Source organism: Elaeis guineensis, chromosome 1 (genome assembly GCF_000442705.2).
Source record: "Elaeis guineensis isolate ETL-2024a chromosome 1, EG11, whole genome shotgun sequence".
Taxonomy (NCBI): domain Eukaryota; kingdom Viridiplantae; phylum Streptophyta; class Magnoliopsida; order Arecales; family Arecaceae; genus Elaeis; species Elaeis guineensis.
In genome coordinates, this window is record NC_025993.2 from 151,239,880 (window position 1) to 151,248,919 (window position 9,040).

Consider the following 9,040-nt stretch of genomic DNA (forward strand, 5'->3'; position numbering starts at 1 on the left):
GATTTGGATATGGGAGTGTATGCCGACTATCAGTCCATTACGACTACAGTTGCTCGAGATGCCATCAGAGCAATATGATTCTGATGTTCTATTCAGACTAGACGGACCATTGGGATATCGGTATAAAAATATTACTTTTTTTACTTGAAATTTACTATTTTAAATTCGATAAAATTTATTTAATATGAGTAGATTGTGAAACAAATAAAACATTGCATTCAACGTTCATCACGTATCGACGAGAGTGGCACGGATTTATAGGTACCAGTTGGATACATTAGTTGATACATATAGATGGATAAATTTAATTTTTTTATAAATATCATTTTACAGTATTCATAATCTATTAAAATTTTAGCTTACTAATTTTTTTATTTTAACTCTATCAATTTTTGTGGGAGCCATATACAGATGAGATATTGGCTATATTGCCGCAGATGTATACAATTGGACATGACATATGGACTGCTAGGGTGTCACTTATTTATTTTTATATGGTAGAGTGGCATCTTTCTGATCGTGTCCTGCGACAGTTTGGTCAGATTCAGGGTATTCCAGAGCAGTTTGATACCAATCAGAGATTTTATCGTATTGATCGGCGAGGGAGAACTCGTATTGACTGGCGTATCAGACATGCAGAGTACATCGATATTTGGGATGCACGTCCAGATCACATTGTTCATGGTGATCCTATTTTGAGAGGCCGTTCATATACCGAGGACTACATGGTTTAGTTTTTTAGCATTACAATGCGAGTCATTGGACAGCCTCGGTATGCAGTTCCTAGATACGAGGGCGAGAGTTCTGCTGTGCGTCTTTTGGTAAGACTACGAAAATTAATTTATATTGTTTGTGTTATATTTTTATTTTATATTTTACAGTATATTGACTGTTTTACTTTTATTTTATAGACTGATTCTATGTCAGGTCTTGTGTTGGATGCTCGTCGTGCTTTATCTACGACTGATGAGGATGAATAGATTCGGATACTGTGTGAGATAAAGAGAACAAGTTCCGAAATATTGGTGGTGATTGATGTTGATCCATATAACTGTGTGCCTTGGTATAGAGCAGTCGATGCGACAGATGTGAGATATACGCCGTCACCATATGTTCCACATATGCCATCACCGCATATTTCGTAGATGTCATTACTAGATGCTATACAGATGCCACCGCTTTTTGATCCACAGATGGCAGCACCTTCTTCTTCCTACATCCCCCAGATGACATCATCGGGTACCAGTTGGCCACATGAGTATGATACTTTCTTTTCAGGCCCATCCGTGTATCCAGATGAGAGGATTGAGCGGATATCTCAGTCCGTAGATGATCCGACAGCATCAATTATTCTCGAGCAGCATGACCAGCAGATCTCCACTGATATAGAGGAAGAGCCATCACAGCAGGAGCAGGAGCAGCCGTTGAGAACCTTCCTGAGAAGGTCCAAGCGACCACGGACACCACGACGTCCTTATGGAACTTAGTCTTTTTTAGATTTGTACTTAATATTTTTGAAACTTTTATTATACTATTTTTTGTACACTTAATATTTTTATTCTATTTAATATTATTAATTATTGATTTTATTTTATATTATTTAATTTCAAGTGATCAGATATTATGCTTTGTGGATATGGATACACATACTCTAACGTGTCTCAGAACATTAAGAGAGAAAAGGTTATGCTAAAAGGGCTATAGAAATTATAACGTAAATAATAATAATATATCGGATAATTTAATTATATTTTTTAAAATATCTAAAAATAAGTTAAATCAGATAAGTCGGTGGGGAACCATTAAAGTTCAAGCTGATATATGAGATGAATCGGACTGCACTGGTACATCTCGATCTGGTACGGACACGAACAGCTACGTACGGTGCGGTATGAGAAAAAAAATTAATTAATTTGAAATGGAGAAAGTAATTTAAAATGATATTTTTTATTTGAATTAAAGTTAAAATTTTTATTTTTTTAAATTTAAAATTATAATTTTTATTTTTTTTTATTTTTTCTCATTTTTCCTTTTTTTATGATATTTTTTATTTTTTAAATTTTTTAAGATTTTTTTGGGATATTTTTTTAAAAAAATTAATTTTAAATAATTTTTTTTCTCATTTTTTCTTCTTTTTTTGGAATATTTTTGAACTGAAAAAAGTAATTTGAAATGATATTTTTTATTTTAATTAAAATTAAAATTTTTATTTTTTTAATTTAAAATTATAATTTTTATTTTTTTCCTATTTTTTTAATTTTTTACTATTTATGGTACTTTTTATTTTTTTTAATTTTTTATTTTTTTGACATATTTTTTTAAAAAATTAATTTGAAATGGGGAAAGTAATTTGAAATGATGTTTCTTATTTTAATTAAAATTAAAATTTTTATTTTTTTAATTTAAAATAATAATTTTTATTTTTTTATCATTTTTTCTTTTTTATGATATTTTTTATTTTTTAATTTTTTAAGATTTTTTGAGATATTTTTTTTTAAAAATTAATTTTAAATAGAGAAAATAATTTAAAATGATGTTTTTTATTTGAATTAAAATTAAAATTTTTATTTTTTTAAAATTCATTCAAAATTCTAATTTTTATTTTTTTATTTTTTTCTCATTTTTCTTCTTTTATGATATTTTTTAAAAAAATTAATTTGAAAAGGAGATTGTAATTTGAAATAATAATTTTTATTTGAATTAAAATTAAAATTTTTATTTTTTTTAAAATTTAGAATTATAATTTTTATTTTTTTTCAATTCTTTTTTTATAGTATTTTTTATTTTTTTTTACATCAATTTTTTTCAGATATTTTTTAAAAAGATAATTTGAAATGGGGATACTAATTTGAAATGATGATTTTTATTTTAATCAAAATTATAATTTTTATTTTTTTATAAATTTAAAATTATAATTTTTTTTTTATAAAATCGTCAAATAAAATGGTATTTTTAAAAATGTCATTTGATTTGATATTTTTTTTTTTCATCCATATGGAAAATAGGTGGAATAGGATGGTGATGTGGATATCAAAAAACCTCATTTTGAATGATATTTTATTTTATTTATATTATTTTGATAAATAAATTAAAAACTAAATTATCTTTATAAATAATTTTTTTTTAAATTAATTAGATAAAGCACTCGGCACCGCTAGCTGTTTCTTTTGTCTCATCACCCATTAATGTTTTGTCAGCTCATCCAAAGCCAAAGGTACTCGTGGATTTTTTTTGGTCAAGAAAATATCTACTTGCTGCATTAGATTTGTGCCGATGCGTAGTGTATAAAAATATACTCTTTCCCTCTCTTCTACACATTCGACGGTAGAAACATGTTTGCATTTCAAATTGACCTCAATTTTAGATTTCAAGATCTTGATAGTTGATTGCCGTCAATTTGTTTTCTGCCAATGTGATCAATATAATAACTGTGGTTGCTTGAATTGAATGGAACATTAAGCTAAGATATCAGTTAGGAAGAATGCTAATGGCCTTTTTTGACCAAAGCCACTTGATAACTATCCTATAAATTGTTGGAATGCTGATTTGTTTAGCTTTTATTATATAATTCTGGCCCACTTACTTTCCCACGGCAATTTCATGGATTGGGAAATGGATCAAATGTGTTAGCTTAACCCTTTTTGATCAATCTGGAGTTATTTTCTCCCTGCTATTTTGATATTAAATTGTGTAGGTGTGCTCGAATCGAGGCTTTGGAAACTATATATTCACTATATATAGAAATAGCTTGGAAATTCTCTAGTCTAAAAGATATTCCATTGTTCAGGACGCTTGTATATTTGCTTTGCCTAGCGGGAAACAGAAGAAAAGGTATTGGATTTCCATGACAAGAATCTGGACCATTTAATCAACATTAAGACATCAAGGCGTATAATTGACATAAAACCCTTAAGCTGTAAACAGCCATAAGACCCCTCAGCTCTAGGGAGATATGATTGATTCCTGGTTTTCATCGTTCTTGAACACGATCCGCTGATGCACGGTAGAGAGCTAGGTCATCGGTGGTAAGTGGCGTATATTGTCTATTAGATCTAACTGTCCAAGAATATCTTAGTCTTCGACACTGAGATTGTGTCTGCACTTCGGATGCTTGAGAGAGTCTGTTATTTTACAGAAGAGTACTATCAGTTCAACACTGCTAGACAATCTTTTGTCATCCAGAGTTCCTAAAGCTCTCCTGTTGCGCATGCAGCGATCTGGAGGATTCTTTCCATCGCTTTGGAGCCTCCCCCCTTAAAGTTTATCGAGATCAATTTTGACGGCAGTGCCAGAGATGACAGAGATGGTGCAGGCTATATCATTCGGAGTTCGGATGATAGAAATCTAGCTGCTGATGGCTCACATCTATTTGAGCCGTCAGTCCTAAGAATGGAGCTCTAGGCAGCTTGGGAGGGTGTCACTTACGCATAACAGGAGCTACATTAGGAGAATATCTTCGCGAAAGATGACTTTGCCATAGTCATAGACTGGATCCGTGATGAAACGAAGTAGATGGGAGCTCATCCACTACTCCATAATATTCGAAAGTTTTTAGGTCATTTTTTTACAATGGCTGTTCGATATGTCTAATGAGAGGTAAACAGTACCGTGGATTAGATAACTTCGTTTGTTGTCGATCACATCAGAGATTTATCATGGTATTATAGAGATATGTGCTTATAGATATTTTACTATATTTTGTATTCTATTTTTTTTGAATTGTAGTTGCATTGTGTGATCTGCTGTTTGTATATATATATATATATATATAAAAGCAGCAGCAGCAGCAGCAGCAGCTATAAAACCTCTCCAAAATCAAAAGCTGACTGGCTGATATAATATCACCAAAACCTGCCAGGGTATTAAATCTTTGTCAGAAAGATTGTAAGAATTGGTGGCTTAAAAACTTTGAAAAGTTCTGGATTGTTTCACCCACTACACGAATTTTATGAATTATAGGCAATGACCATCATGTACAGTCAACTAGATCGAAACATTTAGTTTAATCTCAGATTCTGTCCAAACTGCTTACACAAAAACAAGGTATTCATTAAAATAACCCTAAATGCAGGCTTCTCCTTGCCAAACTCTACCAAACACAAGAGAACGAGGACCTTAGCTTATGCCACAACATGCCTAGGTCAAATACTATTGATAATCTAGGGCTCTGACATAAAGAGGTGACAGTAGCATTCATTTCGGCTGCTTGATAACCAATCAGATTATAGAAAATATCAGGTTGTTGGCTTGTTGCTGACGTGGATCAAGGAATCATTCACATCATAATATTGAGTTAGAGAATTCGGGGCAGGATATATTTAAGGAGATTACTGGTTATCTTAGACAATGTTAAAAAAGTAAATGAAGACCAAGAATATTTTTATTCGAGGATTATCCCCCACAAAATAAGATGGTACTATTGAAAGATCTCGAGAAAACTGGGAGTCTGGATGTTGGTTAGCAACATCTGCATTGGAACTATCAAGTAAATCCGATTAGACGTCTTCAGCTGCGACGACAAGAGGAAGTTTATCGTATGCTTACAACAATTTGATTATTTGCATCATACGACAAGCAACCATAAGCAAGTTTCTAAACTTAAATGTTCCTTCTTGACTTTCATAAAATTCTGAAATAATTATTTCAAATGCCTTTTAAAGGGGAGAAACATGTGCAAGCCGAAAAAAAAAAAAGGGGGGGAACAACTGTGGATGAAGGGAGAGATGCCTGATTTGCTAAGATTTCCAATTCTCTAAATATCAATTTTTAAATGAAATATCCCCAAAAACCTTTCGCATACTAAAATTTGAGCTCTTGCTTATAATTGATCTCTGGTAGGAAATCAGCTACGAACTCCTTCCAGAAAAATCATACCCTCAGAGCTGGCTTGCTATGAACTCTAATTATAACATAATATCCTTTCAGTTGTTGAAGCAAGCAGAGATTGCAGGGATTAAGAAGCACTCAGAAAACAGAACATACTTCAGCACATGAATCTGAAAATTGCCAGATAAATACTGATACTGTTTTGGGGAAAATACATCTAGGTACCGTTAAAGTAAATGCAGTGGGAAGTACTATCAGCTTCCAGAGGACATGACATTTGATCCTCTTCTTCAAAGATTGAAATAGCTTTTCTCCTTCACTGGCTTTTGATGGGGATGCAAGGGCTTTAGATTTACGGAACTAAAGTATTCAGTATGGTCATTCTTAACGGTAAAAGAAGAGAGTGCTTGAAACTGGTAGACTCCAGAAATTAGAGATATTGAAAATCTCCAATTTAACCTTCTAGTAATTCTTTCTGATAGACTTGATATTCCCGATCCAAGGTCTCAACCCTCTCTCCTCGCAGAATTGATGGAACTCGTGGAAAAAGTCATCCTCCATACCAATGTTCAACTTTTGCTCCTTGATTGTCATCTCTCCCAAATGTTGGGCTGCTCGTAGATTTGCACCGTCCCGAGGTTTGAGAATATGAAATGAAAGGAGTAAACAAGCAACTTCAAATCAACAGGAATTTGGATATGTTGTATTGTTTTCCACCACACTATAAAAACTTCTCTAAACCACCTTTCATTTTTTAAGGGCTTCTCGTATATTCTTGCTCTGTAAAGCTTTTCTTTTCCCTCCTATGAGTTTAGCTTCCCGATCACTTCCTTTTTTCTTATCCCGCCACAAGAATATGTTCTTTTGCATAGATCAAGTATGATGTCTGCAAGATGCTAATGACATTTTTGACTTACATTTATACAGTATAAATGTCTAGAATATTTTGCTCTCTAGCCCTGCGATAAGAATGCTTCTGTGTTCTAGCTAATGCATTGCTAGTACAGAGCAACATATACAAGAGCTGCTTGGTTTCACCACCAAAAACATATATTTTTTTTCGATACTATCAGAACTCGTATTAACAAATTTAAGAGCATGCTAGCTGAAACTTGATTAAAAGCAAATTACATCTCCGTTCTACAACAGCTGATGATCCTCGATCGCATTGGATGCAATATTATTTAAGTCGTTCCAATATGGACTGGATTTGGAAAAGGTGAAGAATGTGCTGGAAAAAGTGTGACCGTTCAAAGAAATCAGAAATTGAAGCAAGAGCTCTGCCAGTTTGATAAATCCAATTTGCTAAACATCACATTTCGTTCTTGCAAAGGAAAAACATATATAGTACGTGAAAATCAAAAGCAAATTTGCAGCAGGCAAACCACAACTTCGACAGGATTCCAATTCAAAAGAATCTAGAGTGACCACATAATTTTCATCAAATTAACAAAAAAGAAGCAACAAATGACTGCAACAACTAGGCCTCTACCGGTGCTGTTTCTTTTCATCTTGCTACTTCAGTTTTCTTTCCATCAGTTTGGTGGTGGGTAATATCCTATTCCAGGGTAAGGCCCTGCAAAAAGAGTCTCAGACACACAGTCAATATCAACCTCACGTATTCTCATATAATGATACAAAACAATATACATTGCTCGCTTGAAACTCACCTGGTGGATAGTAAGGCTGTGTTGGTGGTGGAGGGGGATACTGCTGCATGTATGGCTGCGGCGGATAATACATGGCAGGCGGGTGTGACTGCTGTGGGTCCGCTGAAGCCGGATACAGAGCAGGATCAGGAGGAGGATATGAAACATAAGCACCAGCTCCAGGATAAGTCCCAGCCAGCGGGTACGAAGGAGGATAAGGAGGAACGTATGGTGCTGCAGGCATGTACGGTGGAGCAGATGGAGTGCTGCTTTCCACGGTCTTCTTCTACTTGTTGCAATATCAGTAGTAGAAGATGAAAGGCTACGTTAGCTTTCTCTTTAGATGTCATTATAATCACAGCCACCAATCAAGAAAGGTAGCACTGAGATATCGTAGACTTACCAATGCATTCGGAAAATGCATTATGAGTTTCACTTCTCCAGCGTACCTGCATATCGATCATTGAGATAAAAAGTTTACCGTAAATTTTAACAGAAGATAATTTGTTGAATGAGCGAGAGTGTTACTTGAGACTTCGAGTCTGGATCGGCCAAGAAGAGTCGTCGTAGCCTTGAGAGAGGACTTTCTGCAGCTGGACCCTGAACAAGAATTGAAATAAATCAGCGGCAATGCAGATAGCGTTTCGATGGTGGTTTGAAGTATGAATGCCGGAAGGCGAACCTGCCGCTGCCGATGAAGTCATCGGCGGTGAAGGTGTTGCTGTTCCAGACGATGAGGTTGATCTCGCGGAGCCCTTCGATGAGGGGAATCTGGAACTTCTCTTGGAAGGTGGGGTTTCTGCCCCCATCTGGGCATGAATATTATCTATCCATCATCATGGGATCAAAAAGATAAAAGATTGGAAACTCTAGGAAGGATTTTGGGATAATGGGTACCGGTGCGGGTGCGGGTGCGGAACTTGGAATCCGCGTACTCGAGGCAGACGTAGGGATCCTGCCGGGAGAAGAGCTCGGTGTCCCTCAACTTGCTGCAACCCACCACTGCGCCCCCAAATTCATCATTAGAATAATTTGAGAATTCTATCGGGACAAAAGAAAAAGGAAGGCTTTCGTTATCGTTTGGTTGGGTTGAGTACCTGTGATCTCCAGGATCTGGCCTTGGATTCCAGAGACGGTCGACATGGGAGAGCGGCAAGGAAGACGTTCGACGGGAGAGCCGAGACAAAAAGGAGGAATATGACGAAGGAGAGAGGGAGAGACTGCGCTAGGTCAAACCTGGGCCTAGAGAATATCGCGCCCGGCGCTTATGGTCTCTCGGAAGGAGAAATCATCAAATCTAGATCCACGGTGGATCTGATCCACGTAATAATTTTGGATGATTCCGCGGGAATTCCTTTAATGAAACAATTCCGCAGGAATAGTTAGACGGCCGCGTCCGAATTGAATAAAGTGACGGAACGCTTTTGTATTTCCTGATAAATAAACCAGTTGGTGGTTCGCTGGCGGCAAATGAAATAGTCTGAAAATTGCAATCTGTAGGTGAGAGGCACCGGCTCATATTTTATTATTTATTTTTTTAAAAAAAATTACAGTGACATTTTTTG

General features: G+C 35.2%; 1 protein-coding gene across 1 annotated transcript; it reads right to left on the bottom strand.

Moving 5' to 3' along the window:
• Nucleotides 1-7,112: 7,112 nt before the first annotated feature.
• LOC140854818 (elicitor-responsive protein 3-like) lies at nt 7,113-8,708 on the bottom strand. The gene is made up of 7 exons (XM_073250864.1): nt 8,573-8,708; nt 8,373-8,477; nt 8,158-8,284; nt 8,004-8,075; nt 7,879-7,924; nt 7,497-7,761; nt 7,113-7,402 (listed from the first exon to the last, which is right to left on the bottom strand). The coding sequence occupies exons 1-7, from the start codon at nt 8,616-8,618 to the stop codon at nt 7,362-7,364; spliced, it is 702 nt and encodes a 233-aa protein (XP_073106965.1). The 5' UTR covers nt 8,619-8,708; the 3' UTR covers nt 7,113-7,361.
• Nucleotides 8,709-9,040: the final 332 nt, after the last annotated feature.

Coding starts and splice junctions, on each gene's coding strand:
- LOC140854818 (XM_073250864.1), bottom strand. CDS start 8,618: ATGTCGACCGTCTCTGGAATCCAAGGCCAGATCCTGGAGATCACAG. Junction 7,925..8,003: donor ATCCAGACTCGAAGTCTCAA/GTAACACTCTCG, acceptor ATCGATATGCAG/GTACGCTGGAGAAGTGAAAC. Junction 7,762..7,878: donor TGCATTTTCCGAATGCATTG/GTAAGTCTACGA, acceptor TGCAACAAGTAG/AAGAAGACCGTGGAAAGCAG.